Source organism: Ambystoma mexicanum, chromosome 7q (assembly GCF_040938575.1).
Source record: "Ambystoma mexicanum isolate Mex_15411 chromosome 7q, UKY_AmexF1_1, whole genome shotgun sequence".
Taxonomy (NCBI): Eukaryota; Metazoa; Chordata; class Amphibia; order Caudata; family Ambystomatidae; genus Ambystoma; species Ambystoma mexicanum.
In genome coordinates, this window is record NC_090941.1 from 514,850,588 (window position 1) to 514,874,715 (window position 24,128).

General features: G+C 48.3%; 1 protein-coding gene across 1 annotated transcript in view; it reads left to right on the forward strand.

Annotated features, from left to right (window-relative positions):
- Positions 1–17,040: 17,040 nt before the first annotated feature.
- HTR2A (5-hydroxytryptamine receptor 2A) overlaps positions 17,041–24,128 on the forward strand; it is a 598,195-nt gene continuing 591,107 nt past the window's right edge. Inside the window, exon 1 of the mRNA XM_069640123.1 lies at positions 17,041–18,551. Coding sequence (XP_069496224.1) covers positions 18,095–18,551 — 457 coding nt within the window. The 5' untranslated portion in view covers positions 17,041–18,094. The remainder of the gene's footprint in view (positions 18,552–24,128) is intronic.

Consider the following 24,128-nt stretch of genomic DNA (forward strand, 5'->3'; position numbering starts at 1 on the left):
CTTCAATTAACATTCTAAAATAATAATTACAACCAATGCACAAACTCTTTAATGCATACCCTCTTCACGCAATGCTGTACTAACGACCCAAAACCAACAGCATAGTAAAGTAAAATAACCAGTAGTGCGCCCAGTGTTTAGTATGTCCGCAGACAATGTGGTGACCGTGGACAATGCAAACACATCACGGCCTTCTCCCACCTAAACAAATACATCATTTGACCCATCTCTTATTCCCCCAACTTCTCCAAGCACTCCTACACACCAACACACTCCCCAAAATTGGATTTATGCTCACTTCCACGCTGCACTGTCTGCGGATGTCCGCGGATCCAATATGGCGGGTGCATCGAAAGAATGTGACACACCTCACGCTTCACCCCAACCAATCAGAAAACACGTCACGTGTCCGCAGACATGACGCAAGCCGATTATCCAATCGGTGTCCTGTCCGTGGAGCGAACAGGGAAGGAAGTGTGTCCGCAGAGCAGACAGAGATATCACTCATTTTTTTAGACCCACTTTTTGGTCATTTATTTAAAAACTACTGGACGGATTTTCACCAAATTTACAAAAGCATGCTTTCGGGACCAAGCCGCCGCACCTGCTGCAAATTTGGTGAAAATCCATCCAGGGGTTTGGGCTGTAGGCGTGAGTAAACATTTTTCTCCATTCAGTCTATGGGAAAAAACGAAATTTTGCGACCCCCCTATAACTTTGCCCCCCCTGGAACAAACCTCACCAAACTTTGCACAATAATTCAGAGTGGCCCATCTACTTTTTGCAATGTTTGGTGAGGATTTGTCCAGGGGGAGCAAAGTTATAAGCCACCCAAAAAGTGCTCTTCCTATGGGTTTAGCAACTTAACCATAACTACATGGCCGCTCCTGCAGGCCATGTAATATATATATAGGAGCTGATTCTGGTGGGTAGAGGCTGGGAGGTGTGGTGGTTGGTAGGAGAGGGACGGATGGGGAAAGGGGGATAGGATATATAGGCTCCCCGCAAGACAACCCTTGAGGGTAGAACAGAGGGCGCTGGGCCTCTAAGATTGCCCTCCCCATTTCTAAAGTGGCCCTCCCATAACCAGTTACCCCCTCACACCCCCCCAGCCACAATGTAGGTTTCGTTGCACTCCTGGCTCCCATTAACATGTTTTGCCCATCGCAGTACTATTGAAAACATTTCTAATTGTAGTTAGGCTTTCGGATTATTTTGTATTTTTTTGCACTCCTTTTCACGATAGCGAAAATGTTGCGTACAACGCTTAAACTTTTCCTCCCAGATACAACAGTACACGTTATGCATACTGCAAAAACGTGCATTAATATTGAGAATTACAACTCTTCTCAACATGTCATATACCTGCCCATAACCAGCGACCAGGGCAAATATGGAGAATAATACCTATTCACAGGTCACATGGCTGCCTGTGCCCGGGCAGGGTGAATATCGATAACTAGATCTACTCACGAGCCACATAACTGCCCATATCACGTGGTCAGGATCAATATCAAGACAATTCTGTCCATTCACATGTCACTTATTTGCCCGTCCATGGGGTATTTATTGTGGGTTATACTCGTCGCCATGGTAAATATCGAGAAAAAACTTCTTCATAAATCACATATCTGCACGTGCACAGTCATCAGGCTTAATATCGAGAATTACACTTATTTGCAAATCAGATATGCATGTATAATGCTGAGACTAGTGGGTAACTTTGCGAATTGCAATTATTGAAAAGTCACACATCTTCCCACAATGCAGAGACAGATTACATATTGAGAATTACACTTACTCATAAAGCAGACATCTGTCCAATTTACAGAGATTGTGTGAAATAATGAGCATTGCAGTTATACACAAGTCATATATCAGCCGAAAAAGAGACTATAAAATATTGAGAATTACACGTATTTATAAGTCACATATTCACCTATGATGCCGAAAATGTAAGTGTGTTTGTTTGCGCGCGTGTGTGTGCACGTATGTGATTGCACGTGTGTATGTGTGTGTTTATTCTCAACAAGGAGTAGGCAAACGTGTCACGCTTAACTCTGCAGGTTACCAATGCCAACCACTGAACAGTGCTTCCTGTGGCCGCTGTAAGGTCCTCGGCTGTAACAGAGAATTAGGGAAGTGAACACATTCCAGAAAAGAGGCGGGGTTTGGTTTGGTTCCAAAAGCAAAGCTGGTTGCCCCTTTCTCAATGAAACATTGAACCAAAATATTTAAAACATACAACCCAGAGACTGGCAAGCAGTTAGAGAAAGATGTAGGCAATCTTGCTGCTTATGTTACAACTGTGTGACTTAAACAGCTCAGAACCAAACTGTTTGCATGCTGATGGCCCTTGGCAATTTGGGCTGTTAGGTGGCGCAAGCACCACCCATAAGCAAAACTATTGCATTAAAGTACACATAAGGAGAAATGGCATGTGAGGAGGGACACAAAGCTTGTAGGTGTGTTTTGGCCATGCTAATCCCTATTGCCATTCCTACCCAGATCCTGCCCAATACACCTCCTCATGAGAACTCTTTGAGCTTGCTTTAATCAAGTCTTTCTATCAAACTTTGCACTCTAAGTGCCTGCCAGTGTTCTGCCAAAGCAGTCTTCTGAGAGTTAATCGGACCCATTACGAGTCCTGAGGTAACCCTGCCGGTGCTACTGGTGGGTTGCCGCCGGATTCATAATATTTTACTGGTGCCTGACTTTCCGGTGCCACCTGGACATTACATTTCAGGCAGCCCTGGAAGTCAGGCCCCGGTAAAATGTTAGTCCCCATTCCCATAGAGTCCACGGGAGTGGGTACTCGGAAGCACCGGCACCATTGCTAACGGTTCCGGCGCTTCCGTGAAGAATCTGCCTACCATGACCGCTGTGCCCGGCAGGGTCAGACCTGTCGGGCGCAACGGCCACAGCAGGCAAACTCGCCGGTCCAGAAACGAGGGTGGCAGTGAGCTTACCGGCACCCTTGTTTCCAGAACGACAAACTTTTAATGAGGCCCAATGACTTAATTGGAGCTGCAAATGTGCTACTGGTGTAATTAAAAAAAAACATTCTGCCTTCAGTTACTCGAATTATAAGCACTATGCGTGTTCTTAACTGAAGTCCTGTTAAAACAAGCATTGGCAAATCTAACAGGTTTGGCTTGCAGATAAGTATTAGGCATTTGCCAGGCACTGCTATTACATGCCCAGGTATTTGCACCATTTTGCACCTGCTACCATCAATGGGCAGTTAATACCACTGTAATGTCGGGAAAAGTAGTCAGGGGCCAAGGAGGGTGGGACGTGGGAGCAGGGAGGCAAGTGACGTGGATAGGGGAAGAGGCAGAGCTTGTGATGAGACAGTGAATAACGACCTGTGTAGCCTTGGCTAGTCTCTGTCTCTTCATTCCCGCACAGCGTTGCGTGCGGCCAGGCTGCCTGTCACTGGAGGTCCCGGTGACATGAGGCAGGAGCTTACATTGGCGATGAAGGTGGACGACCCACGTGTGGGCTAATGGCGTGCTGCTGAAATCCCGCACGGCAGGTGGCAGGTTGGAGCAGATGCGGCTCCGCGGCGGAGAGTACTCAAGAAGCGGCACATGGCTTGGGAGGTGTTTGGAACACAGTGGCTGCGACACTGAGTGCTGGAGTATCATCAGGCGCCCGGGGAGGGCCCTACCATACAGCGGTGCTCGTGCCATGACAGGCAGCCGCAGCACAGCGTGTTGCTGTGAATGGGAGAAATAAAGATGTCCCGGAGGCCATGGCAGTGAACTGTGACTGAAGGAAGGAACCTGGGTGAGGGTCTACAAGAGTGGTGCTCATGCCTGGTACAGGCAGCCGCCACACACACGCACAAACATCACAGGTCTGCCCACAGTAACATAAATCACCAGGAGAACCAGTGCCCTGTGGCTCTTTGCAACCATTAAACATTAGAAGAACCAGAGAAAAGGAGCCCAGAACACTAACGATAAGTCACAGAGCACAAAATATTAGACCAGGACATACCAGCCACGGTGCCAGTGACTCCACAGCAGCAAAGGCCAACACAGGTTATCAGAATTCCTCGTAGTACAGCTACCAGGAGTATTTGATGTGGCGTAAATCAGCAAACATGGGCCAAGATGGGCTAGGTGGGTCCGGGACTTTGACTTGTATGTAGGGGCAATAGGCCTTGTAGAAGACACCAGACAGCAATCTATACTCAAGCTGGCAGAAGGTCCGGCCACAAGGGACATAATAAATGAATTCCCTGCTGACTCAGTCGACACAATCCAAAGTCTAAAGACAGCTCTGGCCACCTATTTTATGCCACACACCAACATGGATTATGAAAGGCAATTATTTTACACCATGAAACAGGCGAAAGGAGAAACCATGGATGCGTTTGTGATGAGACTACGCAGCAAAATGAAGCACTGTGATTTTAACAACTATTCTAACAGACAGGCGTTACGATCCCAGATTATTGCAGGGTGCGAATCCCAAAATTTCAGGAGGAAACTATTACAAAAGTCAAGATCGCTGGAAGAGATACTCATGCGGGCAAGGGCGGAAATGGCGATAGACACACAAGTGGAGTCTTTTGACAGCCCAAAAGGACACTTGTCACACCTGGAGGCTGTACACAAGCTATTAGGGCATCAAGAGCATTGGTGTGGTTATGTGTTCCCACACGAGAGCACATGCCCGGCGATTGGACAGGGATGCTCAGATTGCGGTGAGGAAAACAATTTTAAGTCAGTGTGTCATCTGGTCAGAGGATCAGTCTGAGAAAATGAAAGAAACATGGCCAACAGGCCACGACGGAGGCCCACCACCACAGCAATAGAAGCCTCCCACATGGCAGCGCAAGCCCACAAAAGAGGAGAGGAAGGGGAGGACGAGATCACTGCTCAGGTGATGAGAGACAGCGAAGAGAACGGATGTAGGACAGGGCGGGAAGAGATGGAAGACGTTATCGCACATCGACAACACGACCAGAACATCGATCCAAGCAAAATGTACAGTATTTAGCTGAACAGTCCCTGACAGACACAGAACCGAACTATTCGGAAGGAGAAAAAAGACAGATGGGCCATCTATATGCTTTGGGTAACCAGCACTCAACCAAACATAGCCCAATCCTCTTCATGCACTTAAACGAAAACCAAACAGAATTTCTCATTGACACAGGCACTACCGTCAATGTAATCAGTGAGCAAGTCTACCAGACATTACAGCAGGCACCCAGTTTGCGCACAGCAGAGGTGGACATTTAAGGCTCAAAGACTCAGCTAAAATGTCTGGGACAATTTCAAGCAACGTGGCGCTATAAGACACATACGAAGGACATGCCGATACATGTAATCTTCACTCCCACCGAATGTGAGTGCATCATGAGTTTCAAGATGGCTGTCGAAATGGGACTCATTCATGTACTTTACAGTCTCGTGGTGCACAAATACATTGACACAGTGGAAAGAATATACTAGATATACCCATCCCTCTTCAAAGGCATTGGAAAACTCTAGAATTGATGAATCAAGCTTCACATTGATGGAGATGTCCCACCTGTAGCCCAGCACTACCGGGGAATCCCTGTGAATATCCAGTGGCAGTTGGAGGAAGAACTGCACAAGCTGCTAAGTCAGGACATCATAAAACCGGCAACATGGCCCACGCCCGGGGTGTCGCCCATTGTACCCATCCCTAAGAAAGGGTCTTATTCCATTAGGGTATGAACGGACATGAGAAGACCAAATTAGGCCATCAAGAGGGAGCGACATCTGTCCCTTCGCATCATAGACATGGTTCATCCACTCAACGGGGTGAAAGTATTTTCAAAGTTGGACCTAAATAAAGGGTATCATCAGCTGGTTCTGTGTCCAGAGGGCAGGGACATTACTACATTTGTGACCCATCTGTGGTTATATAGATATAAGAGGTTGAGTTTTGGTGTCTCTTCTGCGGCTGTGATATTTCAGGCAGAAATCCACAATGTTATAAAGCATATGCCGAACTGTATTAAATGCAGCGACAGCATTCTGGTATTTGGAACAACGACTGAGAAACACATTGACACGTTGGCCCGAGTCTGCATGGCATTAGAAGCGGCACACCTCACGCTGAACCACGACAAATGTGAATTCAGGAAGGGCACACTTCGTTTCTTTGGCCATATATTTTTGGAAAATGTTCACTCATTGAATGAGACCTTAGCACCAACCAACGTCTCAGAGCTCCGGTCATTTCTTGGCCTGGCCAGTTATTGTGCCCAGTACATTAAGGATTTTGCCATGATCAGTGAACCGCTGAGGGCCTTGACCAAACAGCACATCCCCTTCCTGTGGTCGTCGGAGGTCCAGGGAGCGTTCACGTCCATCAGTGACAGAACAGCGAAGGCTGAGAGCATGGCCCACTTCGATGCGGACAGAGAGACGGAATTAACGTTAGATGCCAGCCCGATGGGCCTGGGGCCATCGTGGCCCAGAAAGGTCTGAAAAGCTCGGGTCAGTGACACATTGTCCCATCTGCAGGCAGAAGCTTATCAAAGACAGAGCAGGCCTACTTCCAGGCAAAGCAGGAAAGGATGCCAGTTATGTGGGCCTGTGAACATTTTCATTTATTCTTATATGGCAAGTCTTTCACAATTGTAGCAGATCATCAGGTCTTACTCTTCTTATATGACAACGTGCAAAAGTAGATGCAACTCTGCATCACAAGATGGGGTCTGCGGTTGCAAGTCTGTGCATTTTGCATCATTCATAGGCCAGGGAAGGAGGACAACCCGGCTGACTTATTGTCCCACCACCCCAGACCAGAAAGTGCCCCGAGCCATCAGTGGCAGACCGGTACATTTGATACCTCATACAACAGACTGTCCCACAAGGCATAGACCCGCTGGAGCTGGAAAAGGAGGCAGATGAAGACATCGCCTTTCAGATAATAGTGAAAGGCATGCGGTCGGGGAGATGGAGGAGGGGAAAGGAGAGGGGCCGGGGTGAATCAGAGGAAATAATGAAAGATGTAGACAGCCTACTAATGATTAAGGAGGAGTTAGCCATGTCGCAGGACAACCTGCTGTTAAAAGGCAGCAAGATCGTGATACCAAGTCGGCACTTAGCACATGAGGGGCACAGGGGAAAAGTCTCGATGAAGGGAATGCTGAGATAAAAGGTGTGGTTCCAGAGGCCGGACTCGATAGTGGAAGTTCTGCTTCGGAAATGTCCCACATGCTGCCTAATCTGTCAAGCATGAGCCCAGACAGCCACAGGAAATGATTTGACAATGTGCCAGAGACAGGCGATCAGCAATGACAAAGTCTCACTGCGTGGGAGCATGTTACAGTCCCTGCTACAATTGGGGGATGCAGCTCTTTTACGAAATAGGAGGCCCAGCCATAAATTGTGTATGTCACATGAGTCTACCCTATAGACAGTCATTGGCTGAAAATCATCTACAGTAACGGTGGCCAAACATGAAGTGGTGGGGATAAGGAACAGCAGTTGCTTTCAAACAATTGTAGAGGAGCAGCTGAATGCCTCTGCAGGAAGTCCCACCCCCATCCTTCCTATATGTTGGAAGCCAGAGATTGTGACATGCACAACACCATTGATGGTGCCTATTCCATGGAGAGCCTTCGAGAAAAGGTATCCATTGAGAAGACCCTATATGATGTATCCCCGTAGAGATGATTATCTCTTGGAGGAGATCCCCGAAGGAATATGAAGATGAAAGAAAGAGAAGTTGGTGACGTCACAAGAAGCAAGCGTGGCGCACTGAGAAGAGTGGCTGAAGAAGAGGATGTATGGATTGCATAGAATCTGATGACGAAGTAAAGAATCAAGGGAGCTTTTGTATACGGAATGAAGATTGCATGTGTGAAGAGCAGTGCAGAAAATGCAAGCCATTTTATAACTGTACAGATTCAGCAACGCAAGTAGGCTAAGTGATCTTAAAGGCTAGTTATACGTAGTGAAAAGATTGCAGATGGTGCCGCCATTATATAGAAGCTGGACATCAGTGTCACATATTTAGTAAGCTCAGATCCATGAAGAAGGAAGGATCGGAAAGCTGTGTCGCAGCAAGCATGAGGCCAAATCATAGAAAGACCTGGAAGAGCTGTCTGGCCTTGTGTCAAAGGATGGAGCAGCCAAGAACTAGTTATCTATCCTTAAAGAACAGTGACCGTGAGAAGCTGAATCATTCCTTGTTAAGGTACAAAGAAAGAACACCATGGGTGCCAAGTTAATTAATTCAAGACAAATAAATTCTGCAAAACAGGCTGAAATATGGTCTCCTGTCACATGGGGTATGGATGGAAATAGAAATTGGGCATGCAGCATCACACTTAAGATAAGCGTGTGCTCACACTCCCATATATTCTCAGTAGCAAGGATACTTTGCAAGGCCAAGTTCAAAGACAAACTGAATGGCAGAAGGCATGAGCGATGAGAGATGTTGGGCTCATTGGGTGGGGAGATACGGTCAAGTCCACCCACTGACACTTGGGGTACCAACTTATGTGCTGCTAGTGAGCCGAATGTTCCAGAAAGGCATGAGCTTGCCAACCTATTGTAGAGGGCCATATATCAAAGGGCCTTATAGTTTGAGAGCCAATGGTTTACTCTGTACTTAACAACTGTTGAAGATGTCTTCCACTAAGGGTGGTCATAAGTTGTCCACCTGACTGTAGAGACACAATCACAACCCGTCCCTATATAGAAAGTATACATAGATGTTCCCTTTGAGCGTATCACAACCCCCCATAGGTTTTTCTTGTTTGCCACGTAGTATGAAGTCACTTATGACGAGTTGTTACTATAAAAGTATTGTTTTTTTATTAAATGCTTCGGGATAATGCCATGCGATGTCCGTTGTTGTACCTTTTAACTCCCTGTTTCAGACAATTGATAATACAACAGTAGGACAAGACTTTTTGCCAACTTCCTGAGTTGGTCTTATCATTTAGTGTAAGAGTTATTCTGCAATCCATCCATGCATGACCTGTTACTGATTTAAAGACCCCCCGGATTCACTTGGTAGCAATGTCATATGATTGATAAAGACCCATCAACCTGTTGACTCCAGAGCTTCGGACGATCGGATATCCTCCACAATCTTGCCAGAAGATCACAGGGTTTCCTGTGGAGAGCAGCCGAATAGAAATCTTGCAAGAAAATCGAGATAGTGGGCCGTGTCCCTCTTTGACGAAATCCCTAACTTGTTTCCACAGGCGCTTTGTGGATGGAAGGCAAAAGTGGTTGATTGGAGGAGGATACGATACCGAGGGATTCGAGCCAAATGAGCAAATGGTGAGTAGACTGAGGGGATTGGCAAACTAAGGGGATGGGGTTGTAACTGGAAATATTGTGTTAAAAGAGAGATAGAGATAAAAAGCCCAAGAGTCCTAACCCAAGGGGCTTTAGAAGAGGTTGTCTAACACTCCAATCGGAGTAAACTAGGCTATGTGCAGGACAGGTCCGCATAGAGTGAGAATCTAAACTGTACGACCAGAGGATTAATTAGGGACAGAGTGTAAGGATGATCACCAAAGTTTTAATGTAAAGAGTCGACTAGTCTGTCTATGTATTTGTGTTGAATGAAGGTGTTGAGGAGCGACACAAACAGTTGTGTAAGAATCGAGGGAAAGTTAAGAAGTTATACTATGTATCTAGGAAAGTGGTTGGTACCAACCAGAAAATAGAAAGAGGTATTGGCCGGCAATTGTTGGAGCCCGTTCATATTTATTGTTTTAAAAAATTGAAAAATGGCAAAGGTATTTTATAAACTCTGGTAAGTATTGACAGTCAATTGAGACTCGTCACAATGGGAGATATCACTCCTCTGATGAATTTATGTAAGACATTGCCAAAACACATGACCAAGCTCAAACAGTATGGTACGGAATGGGTGAAAGGCGAGGCAGATAAGATGTTCTTGCCATTGCCACAAGGGGGATCGTTGTCAAAAGCGGTATTGCAACACATGACCACATACTTGCACGCTGCGTACACGGGAAAGAAGTTAGAGAAAAGGTTAGCTATTTTAGAGCACTGGAAAATGTACCAGGAAGAGAAGGAAGATCCACCACCCGAAGAGTGGATACTTAACCAGTGTAAGGAGGAAGGTGTTGAGCACTGAGCTCCCCTTACCTCGCCGGAAGTAAAAGGCGATAGTACAGAGGAAATGGGATTGTATCCTTTAAAGGAACTGAAAGTGGCGATGGGGTGTAGTAATCTGATATACGAACCGCCTGCTTATAGCAGTGACGATAGTCCAGAGGAGAGTAAGAGAAAAGAGGAGATCTTTAAGATCTTGCAGGACAAGGAGGAGCAAAGTGAGTGATCAAATATATCAACAGAGATAGAACGAGAGATTAAGAGATGGAAAGAAGAGAAGGATAAAGCTGACGAAGTAACGCTCATACAGAACGAATGGATGGGAGGACAGATATTACTGTAGCTAGATGGGAGTAAGGCAAAGAGAAGATCAGGATGAACAGGATAGAAAAGACAGGGAACGAGAAAAGAGATTAAGGGAAGATGAGCATAAAAGAAAGAGCAGACAGAGACGAGAACAGATTTATCAGGAGGAGCAACAAAAGAAAGAAGAAAGGGCTTAGGAGCAAAGAAAGTATGACAGCAGGCAGACAGCAATGGAAGAACGGGATAGGCAAGAAATGAAAAGAGGAGTTAGCGCAGAAATTAAGGGCCAGGAGAATACAGAGACGAAAAGAAGAAGAAAGGAGAGCAGGGGTAAGGAGAGAAGAGATAAGACAAGAAGAGGAGAGATTTAGATGGGAGGTGAAAAAGCGAAGAGAATTCGATGAAGAATTCGAATGAAAGAGAAGAAAGCGGGAGCGTAATATTGGCCTCATTCAAAAGGAGCTAATAGAACCCAAGTCCTACAATACAATGGGACAGAGTGGAAGAGTTCCTCCCCGTAAAGGGAGCGATGCAAGGGCCATCTAGAGTGGCCTTAGAAGAGAACTTTGATATAAGAAGTATCAGAGACAGGATCGATAAAGCCTATTAAGAGTTAAGGGAAGGTAACAAATCAGGAAGCCGAGGGAAGGGAGATCAAACCCTAGTCTTCTAATCACAAAGTGAAGAAGAAACCCATTTAGTCTCGAGCATAAAGCCTTATCCTTATCAGCAGACTGACCTTAGATAAGGGTGAAGGGGACGAGAGTCTAGACGAGGAGAGAGAATCCTTCTGTGGGGAAGAGGGATGAGGTACATGTGCCCCAGACAGAAGCCTGCAGACGGACAAGGAAGTAAGATGGTCTGATCTAGAGCAACCGAAGGATAGGATGCCAGATCCAATAGCATATCCAGAGCATCCCAGAAGACGATTGTATAGTGAAAAGGGAGAATCCCCACCATATGTGAGCAGGTTAAGATGGTTGCCAGGGAGGAGGCGGTCACGACCATTGTCCCTACCATGGATAAGCAGATGATGGGATTTGATTGCGGGTTAGAGTTAACGTAGTTTCCCTTATTGGAAAAAGGGGGAGCAAGACCACAGTATATTCCATGGCTGGAGATGGATAAGGATAATTTAAGATCCAAACTCCTGAGTTTGACATCAGGTGTGGGAAAATGGATTTATGAATTGGACAAAATGACAGGAGGAAATACGCTAGCCACAGGGGACATTAAGTGTCTCTTAGCAGCCATTCTTGGGGAAAGAGCTGATGACATATGGAAGAGAGCAGGCTATTCGAGTGTGATGGCACAGAACACAGCACAGGATGGAGTTCCATTTAATAATTGCAGAGCAGATGTTTGGAGGGCTCTCTGAGTACAGTATCCTCATATGTCAGACATGGGTGCAATCATGACATGTAAGATGAAAGAAGATGAAGACCTTCGTGCTTGTATTCAGGATATTCAAGAGTGTTGGACTCTTGAAACGAGGGAACTGTGTGAAAAAACTGTGACATTATTTTACCACATTTATGTTAGTGGTTGCCCGTGCAAGTACAGAGGAAGATGAAAAAACAAGTGGGAATGGAAGCAAAGCCATGGGCTGAAAAACAGTTGACGATAGTGCACTGCTGTCGGCAGTGGCAGGAGAAAAATAAGAAGAGAGATGAGGCTAGGAAACTTGAGGAAGCAAAATTAGTTCAGAAACAATTGTCAAAATATGCCATAGAAGGGGCAGTATTGACAAGCAGAGAAGGGCTGGGAGTACAGCAATTAGCGGGTACATTGCAGGCTCAGATTCCAAAAACAATGGCATTCGTGCTTAGCTGTGCGTGTATATCTATCCCATTAAAGGCGACCTGGACATTGCGCATCTTTTTCCCAGAAAATGCACACTTTGCAGGGCAAAAAAACATATCTTCTAGCAGAGTACAGGTTCCTATTCACATGCTTTGCCCGTTGCAGTACTAGGGAAAAAATGTCTTATTTTAGTTAGGCTTTCGGGTTAATTTGTATTATTTTGCACTCCTTTTCACGACACAGAAAAACTGTGGAGTATTACACTTAAACTTTACCTCCCAGATACAACAGTACACTTTATACATAATGCAAACACGTGCATTAATATTGGGAATTACAACTCTTTGCAACATGTCATATACCTGCCCATAACCAGCGACCAGGGCAACTATAGAGAGATATACCTATTCACAAGTCACATGGCTGCCTTTGCCCGGGCAGGATGAATATCGATAACTAGATCTACTCACGAGTTACATAACTGCCCATATCGAGCGGCCAGGATCAATATCAAGAAAATTCTGTCTATTCACATGTCATTTCTTTGCCCAGGGCAAGTCCTTTTGTTATCGGTTTGGTTATGAGTTCCCAAACAAGGGCACATGCCCAGCGATTGGACAGAGGTGCTCAGATTGTCTTCCCTCTTTTAGCCTCCGTCCTCTTCAACTCATCCAGAACAGAACCACAAGACGTATCCTTGGCCACTAGCCCAGGGAGCACATCTCTCCAGCGCTGAACTCCCTTCACTGGCTCCCCGTAGCTGCAAGGATTAAATTCAAGACCCTTTGCATTGTCCACAAGCATTTCTGGGGCATGGGCGCACTGTATCTGCAACGCTCTCTTCCTAAATACTCTCCTTCCTGAGCCCTCCGCTCGTCTTCCTCGAACTCTCTGTGGGCGAGCCGCTTCTCCAAGCAGAGGCTTGGGAGGAGATCTTTACCCACTGCAGGTGCCTCCCTCTGGAAATAAGGAAAGACATAGGGCCTCATTACGAATCAGGCGTTAAGGGGTTAACGGCGCCGTAAACGGCGCCGACCCTTAACGCCTGATTCCGAGGTCCCTTTTCGCCATGGTGAGTTTAACGCCTGCTTTTTGCAGGCGTTAAAATCCATGGCGCTAAGGGACCATGGTGCTAATTACGCCACCGTAATTTACGGTGGCGTAATTAGCGCCTTCCCCACTCCCATTATGCCCTATGGGGCAAAAATGGGAATGGGGAAGGGTAAAATGGGAAATGGGGATTTACCGCCCCACTCACCTTGGAATGGGGCGGTAAATCCGCCATCCACCATGGTGTAAACGTAGTTTACACCATGGTGGTAAGGGTACGACCCAGGCGGTAACTTACCGCCTGGGTCGTAATGAGGCCCTATAGACAGCCTGCTAATGATTAAGGAAGAGTTAGCCATGTCAGTGGACAACATGTCAAAAGGCAGCAAGATCGTGATACCAAGTCGGCTGAGGCATCAAGTGTTAGACTTAGCACATGAGGGGCACAGGGGAAAAAGTCTTGACGAAGAGAATGCTGAGACAAAAGGTGTTGTTCCCGAGGCTTGACTCGATGGTGGCAGCCCTGCTTCGAGAATGTCCCCCATGCTGCCTAATCACACCCACCAGTCACCAGGAGCCACTAAACCTGTCACCACTACCTGATGGGGAATTTGAATAAGAAGAAGTGGATTTCTTTGGCCCAATGAAAGGGTGAAATAAGTGATAGCAATAATCAATGAGTACTCTTGTTATTCTGAAGCACAGCTGGTCTCCTCCATGGCAGCTCACCATGTCATCCCCGCCCTGGACAGAATATTTATGGCTTATGGCATCCCCAAGCAGGTGAAATCAGACAATGGGCCACCGTTCATGAGCCAGGACTTTAAGGCTTTCTCGGAGTACATGGGGTTCCAGCACAGGAAAATAACCCTGCTATGTCCCAAGGCCAATGGCATGATCAAACGGTTTATGACCAATGTGAAGCGAACCTTACAAATCTCTCATTTAACCAGACAGCCATATGAGCATGTGTTGCACCAGCTATTACGAGATTATAGCAGCACTCCACAGAGTTCAACAGGGAGGTGCCTGGCTGAAATCATGCTTGGCCGCAATGTTCACACTTGACTGCCCCAATACGAAGCGGTCACAGAAACCCTCAAAGGGGATCAACAAATGAGGGATTGAGATGCTGAAGCCAATGGAAAGATGAAAGACTACGCTGACCGTGGAGACACGCAATGTCGTCCACCTTAGCGGCAGACGATGTAGTGGTCATTAAACAACCTACAACCAGCAAAAGTGATGCCACCTTCCATGAAGGCCCACTCATCATCACCACCTGGAAAGGCTCCATGACCACAGCCGAAGGCAACAGATGCCAAGTGACCAGGAATTCGTCACATTTCAAAAAGCTGGTAGGATGGCATCAGTTGCAACGACAAAGCTTGCACTAGGAAGAATGGGCGTACTCGACAGATGAATCCTACCACAGAGATGGCGAGGACTCAGATGCAAATGGCCCAGATGAGCCAGTGGGGAATGACCAGGGTTAAAGACCGGAGGTGAGGGAGATTCAACCATAAAGGGCGAGAATTAGACCTCACAGACTTATCAAAGAAATGGAGTGAAAGTATGTTGTTAGTTGTTAATATGGGTGGGGGGGGTGTAGGGTCTGGAAATGTAGTCCAGGTCAAGGAAGGCGGGACGTGGAAGCAGGAGGGAAGTGACGTGGAGAGGGGAAGAGGCAGAGCTTGTGAGGAGACAGTGAAGAAAGACGTGTGTAGTCTTGGCTCTGTCTCGCTCTTCATTCCCGCACAGTGTTGCGTAACCCCAGGCTGCATGTCATCGGAGATCCCTGTCACATGGGGCAGGAGCTCACAAGCACTAGGACAGCTCTTGGCAAGTTCTTTTCCCAGGCATACAAAATGCCCAAACTGATGTCATTGCCAATGCTTGTATTATCGCCCTGTTGGCGGATTGTAAGAGCGTGCTGTTGATGTTGGTAGTTGTTGTTTAATGGTTATGGTGAAATAGGGGTGTTGTAACTAAGGCATGAGGTAATGGACGGCGAGCGTGACGTAGATAGTGAATAAGAGGGGCACACTCTCGGAAAGGCATGGCCAGTTACCGCCCAGACATCAGGAGTCTGAGGCATTATTGTGGCATGGTCTCCCAGTGTGTTTCTTAATAACAAGTGCGTCATACGCTGGCCCGGCCTGGCCTTACCTCTCACAGGCTGCAAGGCATGTATACCCCATGGACCGCAGAGGATCTGCTGGACCACAGAGCCGTCCTCGGTAAGCAGGGGCCCCCTCGGCTGTAAGGCGAGGACACAAAAGCGTTCAAACAGCGAACAATGCAGTGTTTGAATGCCCCTGTGAACCGTCGGTAATGTGTTTTTTTCCTCACAAATAACTGGAGCAGCAGTAAAGAGAAGTAATTCTTCCACCTGTCAGCGTGTACAATTTACGTTAAAAAATCGAATCACTGTCAACAAAATAAAAACATATTGATTGCACTGGTTTACTTGTTAAAAAAACACATCTGCATTAGTGGGCCGTTCGTACGGTTTCCCTGAATCAGATGACTTCTGATGGCTGGGGTGCCTGGGGTTCATTGTGACTTGAGGCTCATGGCAAGGGAAAGTGAGCCCGAAAGGCCGTGTTTACCCACTTGCCATTGCGCAGCTCCGTGTACTTGGATTATTGCAGCGCAGAGTCCGCGTGTTCACAGGCAAAGCCACCTAAAGGCGCGAGCACTGAGAGAGCAAATAACTGGCAATGACCTAAAGGATGATGGGGGCTGCTTGCAAACCTGCAGCACGCGAGCTCCTTTACTTTCCTGTACAGTAGACAGACTGACAGATGGACCGACAGCCCGGTAGATAGGCAGGCTGGCACAGGCTGGCGGATGGCTGGGTGGCAGTATGGATAGATCGACTGATTGATACTGGCACGCAGGAGTGTTGCTAGGTGTTGGAAACGACCTGGAAAAGATCAGGGGCTGCGCTAATGTCGGGACACGGGGCTAGCTAGCCCTTTGGCTGCAGCCCCTGAGCTGCTATCCAGGGCATCAACCAAAAGACCTGGTTATAAAGCCCCCTCCCCCCCTCTACGCCCCGCCCCCCAGTGACTCCTCTGATGGAACAGATAGATAGATAGATAGATAGATAGATAGATAGATAGATAGATAGACAGACAGACAGACAGACAGACAGACAGACAGACAGACAGACAGACAGACAATGCCATGGATAGATAATGGCATAGATAGATAGATAGACAGACAGACAGACAGACATATAGATAGATAGATAGATAGATAGACAGACAGACAGACAGACAGACAGACAGACAGACAGACAGACAGACAGACAGGCAGATAATGCCATGGATAGATAATGTCATAGATAGATAGACAGACAGACAGACAGACAGACAGACAGAGATAGATAGATAGATAGATAGATAGATAGATAGATAGATAGATAGATAGATAGATAGATAGATAGATAGATAGATAGATAGATAGATAGATAGATAGATAGATATAGAACGTGAGAGGGAGAGAGAGATCTGGATGGATGGAGTGCTAGATAGAAATATAGATAAAGGCATATAGATAGACAAATATATATAGAGAGAGATATCTAGCTGGATGGGTGGAGGATAGAGTGATAGAGCGAGAGGGGGAGACCGGCACAGAGAGACGGCTAGACTGTGTCTTAGAGAGCTCAACTTCAGACTTCAAAATGATGAAGTGAGGTGTTCGGGCGAAACATCTAAGCGAGTGCTTTGCCCCCGTGACAGGCTGCCACAGCTCAAAGCATGGCATGCGGATAGTGGGAGGTGCGAGAACCCGTGCCAGGCAGTGCGCAGGAGATGGCACTGCGTGTTGAAATGCGGAATCTGTGTGTGGAGGCATGGCTTCTGGTTCTCCGTGTCCCGTTTTCCTTGCTGCCTCTACGCGCGCGTGGACAGTAGTTGCGCAATCAGGTGGTGACATTTTAAAAGTGCGCTGCGCTCAAAGCGAGCGGTGCCTGCTGCCAGGAAGATCTCAGGGGGTGGGCTGGGGGGCGGCAGCGGGCTGTGAGCAGGCTCTCTGCTCCGTTCCCGCGCAGTTCGGGCATTCCGCCGAACGGTGGCCATTCTTTTGTTGTATTCGGGTGAAGGGCAAAGAAAAGTGAATAAGTCCCTGGGGTGGTGCAGGGGCACCGCCGGCATAGGACATCACCATGGAGTGCAGCTAACGCGCTTCCAGCGGCACCTGGAGCCGGGAGGACTTTGTAAGGACAGTCTCGGGCACTCGTCCGCTTGGAGTCGCTGTGCAGGGTGTGTTCCCACAGGTTCCCAATGCGCCGCTCAGCGCCCTGTTTCCGCGGCTTGCCTGAGGTGGAAGCTTGCCGCGCAGCCCGGCATGGGGAGGACCTCGCCGCCTCTTCCGGAGGCAGTAACCCGAAGGACACGCCAGTGCGGTGAAAGGCACGCAGGCAGAGACCGGAGGGGGGCTTGGCTCTGCCTCCTCCTGCGGACTGTGAGCGGAGGCTTCCTCTGCAATAAGTACCATGGGAGAAAAACACTGGATGGATGTTCTCAACCAGCTTTATAAAGAAACCAAACGCGCTGGCAGACGAGTTAGGGCGCACCACAGGTCTGCAACGCCTGGACAAGCTGCTTTCATGTTTGGCATTGTGTGGAATTGTGACTGAGGGACCGTGGGATTGTTTCTATGGAATTACTTACAGTTTGTTTCTTGTTTTTTTGTGTGGGGGGGACATTGTTTAAAAGAAATCGCTATCTGACCTCGGGCGTCGAGAGGAGCTAAAGAAACCTTGATATTTTGTGTATTTTGGAGCAGGGCACAAACAGCGTTGGTTAATTCCTCATGAGCAAATGGTGGAGGAAAGTCAAACGTTGATGTTTTTTCGCGTCTTTTCCTCGCAAACCTCGGGCTTAACTATGGACCTCCTCTGCACAGAAAACTTTGGGAACCTGACCATGAGCTCCTTGGTGCAGCTCAAGAGCGACGGGCGCAGGTTCCACGAGAAGGACCTACGCGCCGGGGCGAGCACCACGGACGAGCTGCTCAACTGGACAGCGAACCCCAGGAACCTGAGTAACCTCACGGATGAGGGTGCCGGGGCCCAGCGCCCAGAGAAGAACTGGCTGGCCCTGCTAACAGCCCTGGTCATTGTGCTGACCATTGCTGGCAACATTCTGGTCATCATGGCTGTGCTGCTGGAGAAGAAGCTGCAGAACGCCACCAACTACTTCCTGATGTCCCTGGCCATAGCCGACATGCTACTGGGTTTCCTTGTCATGCCGCCGTCCATGCTGAACATCCTGTATGGTGAGTGACACCCACCTGTGCGGCGGCAGCATGGCCGGAAGCCATGCCACAGTGCATGCCTCTTAACCATTATATCAGTGAGGTCTACTCAACTCTTTGGCAGCATGGCTGGAAGCCTTGTCACGGTGCATGGCACTTATCCTGCATGTCAGTGAGGGTCAACCACCCATCTGACAGCATGGCCGTGGCACACAGACCAGTGCATTCTTTTTAACCTTCAGATCAGTGAGACCGCGCAACTGTCCAGCAGCACATGCACCAGCCACACAGCAGTTCAGGCCTTTTAACTTTCATATCAGTGAGTGCCACCCCTCCATCTGACAGATGGGCCAGCAGCCACACCGGGGTCACACCTCTTAACCTTCCTATCAGAGAGGGCTACCACCTGTCCAGGACTATGGCTGACAGACTCTGTACATGCCCCCTATTCCTCATACCAGTGGCGGCAACTCGCCCATTTGTCATCATGGGTGGTATCCACATCACATTGCGTGGCTGGCGGCCACAGCCTAGTGCCTGCTTCTTAACCTTCATATCACACAACTGTTTGACAGCATGTCCGCCACACAATAGTTCATGGCTCCTAACCTTCATAACAGTGAATGGCCAGCAGTGAATGGCCAGCAGCCACACCGGGTGCATGCCTCTTCACCTTCATATCAATGAGGGCCACGCACCTGCCCAGCAGCACGGCTAGCAGCCACATCATGGTGTGTGGCTCTTACCCTAGATATAACAGTGAGGATCCGACAGCACGAACAGCGGCCACACCAAGGTGCATACCTCTTATCCTTCATATCATTAAGGACAGCCCATGTGCCAGGCAGCATGGCCGCAGGTCCACACGGGTGCATGCCGCTTAACCATAATATCAGTGGGGGCTTCCACCTGTTGGGTAGCAAGACCTGCAGCCATAGCATGGTGCTTGCCTCTTAACCTTCATACCAGTGAGGACAACCCACCTATTCAGCAGCATGGACCCCTGCCACACCACGGTGCATGCCTCTTAAAATTCGAATCTTTGAAACTCATGCGCCTGCAAGGTAGCACGGCTGGCACACATGCCATGCCCCTGAAGCACCACAGCATATGGCCTTGGGGGACAAAACCGCACAAAGCCCTATAGGATTTAATCCTTTTTCATTTGAATGTGGTTACTGGGCCCATACATCCAGAACCCAAGTTGAATGTTCCAGAAAGAGGGGAATAGTCGTCCAGTGGATAAACAGGCACTTGACCAAAGCTTTGTGATTCTGAGCAGATCACTTAATCTCCCGGTACCTCAAAATGTAAAATGTTTTTTTTGTTTAAATGCACCCATAACATGTTCCGTCTCCTCGTTAAATAATTGGTTCATTGGTTATCGATGAACGCCGCCCCACCCCCACGCTCCTAGGAATGACCTTGTGAAAAGGACAGTCATAATTTGAATCTCTGAAACACGTGCAGGGACGGCGGTGCTACCGTGCAGTTATGGTCTGAAGCAGAAAGTCGCGACAATACTTCCGGAGTCAGGAACGGACGGTATTGTTTGTGACCAGTCCAAGTTATTTTAGTAAATTAAACGCTCGGCGGTTTTTATAGCAGCGCGTGCCTGCACGTTTCTAAGCGCGGCGTACCTTGACAACTAGGGAAGACAGATACCGCCAATGGCTCGGGGTTACAGTGTGACCAGACAGGAAACGGATTTATTTGTGAGAGTTAACGGTAACTTTACTCTTCCCTACAGATCTGTTTACATATTTGGATCGGTCCGGCGTTGTGTGGAGTCGCTGGTCTCCGAAAAGGGCATTTCCACTTGCGTGTCTGTACAAACACACACACACCCATTAAATATGAATAACAATGTTTTCACTTTATATCTAACATGATTGGTCGACGTCCTAGTATTACCTATAATGTGTATACCAGGATACGGCATGGTGCGTGCGCATCCCCCTTCTCTCGCGCGCGTTTTGGCGCCATGCCAGTGCTGTCATTTTGATCAGTGTTGCCGTTTCGTTAAATGGAGCCGACAGGCGTTCACCCCATCCGCCCTCATGCTGACAAACAGAAAACAACATACTCAACACACGCCCACCTGTGAGACACCGCCTCTGCCCTGCGCGCGAACGGTGCCCACTTAGGCGCGCACACAACAAATGTGTAGTGTCACAGCCTGGCAGTTGCGTGACTTTACTTCATCCGACCTTCAGAGAAGTTACCACAGCCACCCCACCCCACCTACGCACAGCACCCGGACTGGCAAAGGCGGACGCGGACCCCGTAGATAATACCAAGTTTGCCTGTTTTACGGACAGTGAATAACGCTGCGACATATTCCACACACCGCAGCTGCTGCAGTGGGGACATTAAGCCATTGCGAAATCTTGCCTGCAGAGTTTTGTGATGAACATTTTTTTTTCGTCAGTGGGGTCTCCAGAAGCTTGTGTTGACGTGCACGACTTGTGCACCCGCATAGCCCCCTACCCGCCACTTTTACAGAAATATCTTCGTTGATTTTTGGAATTTTATTGACAAAACTGAATGTTTATGTATTTATTTGTTTTACTTAGTTCTGCCCCACAGTAAGCAAGCATTGGCAAAGCCAGCTGTTATGTCCTTTGTGAAGTCACTGGATAGACATTTGCTAGTCAAGACCACACTGGTACGTACTACCTGGCCATCAGATGGCAACCAGGCTCGGGCCGCTATGGGAAGGCAGTATTTTTAACCAAAATGGTACAGTTTTATGTGTTACATCACTATGCAGCTGGTGTGTTTGACCATTGTTATTGAACACATATTCTCTAAAATGCACTTTTGGGCTTACTGCACAAAAAAAACCAGACTTGCTTTAAGATGGAAAAGGTCGCTTTAATGTGACAGGCCACAGCTCACAAAGAAATATTAACCTGGCTCCCTGGCCTTACAGACTACATAACCATATTAACAAATTGCCGACAATTAAATAAATAAATAATTTCCATTCTCCCACAATTAAATAATTAAAGCATTTCAAATTCCTCCCTTCCTATGCCTTGCTTCCTTCTGTCTCCTTAAAATCCTCTCAACCTTCATTCCCGCTTTCTCCCATCTTCTCCCCGAGGTCACGCCCATCCTTCTTCAATACCTGTTCCCCCTCTTTGTACCCCCAGGGTAGCCCGTTTGTGCAAACAGCACCACCCCCTTCCTTTACTGTGCTAGTATCCCATTGTGCTTCCCCTGCCTCTCCCCCAAAAGGCCATGCCCCCAGCACCAGAAAAACCCTCCCCCGATGTGTTCTTTTTGCCGCACCTAACCTAGCCTTCCCTCTACTTCCAACTTCTCATTATGTCTTGCACTGTCAACGTCACATTCTCTAAGTAATAGCTGTTTCCCTATACCGATAGATGCACTCTGGCTTCCCGAAGAACCAAAATAATCCTCAAGTTATTTCCCTATGCACCAGCACTTGCACCCCCACGCACTATAAAACTTCCCCCTAATCCTGTAAAATTCTTCCTTGTCCTTCCCACCGCCTCATCATCACCGCCCCCCTCCAAAACCCTCCTCAGCAATAACTTTGTCCAAAACAACCTTACCATGAGCCATATCTCCCTAACCCAGCTAAGGTCCCTCTTCATTTTTTTTTCGTAACAAAGATACCCCTGAGTCTCTTACTAAGTCATTCTCCCCTGCGTGTACTATTATTCCCTCTGGAACCCTGTGGTGCTCCCTCCATCCTCTACATGGGCAGCAATTGGTCCCACCTAAGCCCCCCTATCTCATTAAGGCACTGTTATAACCGCATCCCAGTTGTATCCCAGCAATCCTTACTCCCCCCTATTTCCCTGCCCCTTTTACAAGTAAATGTCCCCAATTCCATATCTGCGGCAACTCACCACTCCTCCGTGCCACATCTGTAAAATAAAAATTGTAATGATACTCTCCTTGCCACTGCCCGACCCCCCCTGCTCTTGCCCCCGATCCTGACCAGCCCATTACCCAAAACTCTCTGCTGTGCCCCTTGTACTTTCCCAAATTCCCACACCCCATCCTTTTCACCTCCTTCTCTGCTAGCACCTCCTGCAACCTTCTGAAGTCTCCCGCCTCCTCCTGAAAGAATGAGTTCCCCCAACCTCCGCTCCCTCCCCCAAGGCCACCAAAGCCCTCCTTCTAACTCCGCCAAAACTTGCACTGCCGCCTCTGCCGACCCGTCCTTGTGCTGCAAGAGCAACCCTTCTTTTCCCCCATATGTCTCCCCCAAAATAAGCCCCCATGCTCCCGGGCACAACTCCTTAATACCTCTCCAGAAGCACCCCCACAGCCCTTTCCCTTCTAGACCCATCTTTGATCCGCAGATCTTTATCCACCTACTTCTGATAAATGAACCTCCCCACCTTAGACCACCTTCTTCTGTTATCTCGATCCCCACCTGTTCTCCCTTGTCCAACCCTCCAGCACCTTACGACCATATCATCATGTTTCTCCCATTGCACCAGGGGCCATTGTGCACCCCCGTCCATGCAGTTCCATCTCACTGCTGATCCCCCCTGGCATCAGAGTGCAACCTGCACCCCCATCCATGCCACTCCTTCTCAATGCTGTTCCACCCCGCTGCACCAGGGGCCAAACGAGCACCCTGTCCATGCAGTCCAATCCACATAACCTGCCACTTCACGTAGCCTCTTGGCGCACCTATCCCCTTGAGTGCCGTTCTTCTGCTCCTTCTTCGAGCACAAAACTCTGCTATAACCCCCTTTTGCCCCCAGTAAATACTTCCAATAATCCAAGCCAAACTTGCCATTTCCTTTGACCGCACCTGCCAACTTCACCTTGCGATGTGGGTACTGAGTTCACGGCCTAGCGCGCACCATGTCTTCTACCAACGTGCGAACCAGGCCACTACCGGACTCTCTAAGTTGCGATACCCACTTAACCTCTGCATGTCCCTCATTATTATTTTCCCTGCTGCTATCACCCTCTCAAATCACACCACAAGCCTGCTCACCTTGTTGTGCTGCAAGCGTGCGGGCCCTGCCACCACCTACCGCTCCTTCCCTATAAAGGTCAACACCCCCCACTGGCTCTTCTGTTACCCTACCGCCACTGCACTCCTCCTTTCTGCACTGAAGTCTGGCGACCTCGACATCTTCCGCATTTCTGTCCTCGCCCGCTCCCTTGCGATCATCCCGCTAATTCCCCCTCCTACATAACCCCCGGCAGGTACAAAACCCCTACAATGCGCAACCCCAAACCTGGAAAAAATGCCCAGCCCCTAGGCAACGCTTTTTCCACATAGCCTTGGCCTATGAACTGCATCCTTCCCATCTGCATCCTTCCCATCCCTGGACCCCGGACCTTGATAAATTAGACCTACGTGAAACCTTTCCCCAGACTCTTGGCCCCCCTCCCTTTCCACATAAACTAAGCCACACCTCCAGCACAGCACTTTAACTGACGTACATGCCTTCCCCCCCACATCCTTGCACTGCTCCTCGCCCTCGCCCTCTGTCCCGTAATTGGAAGCCTTGCGTAACCGGGTGCCGACCCGCACATCTGCTGCACTCGTTCTCAAATTTGCACACCGTCCTCGTCTATCCCTCCTTATTGAAG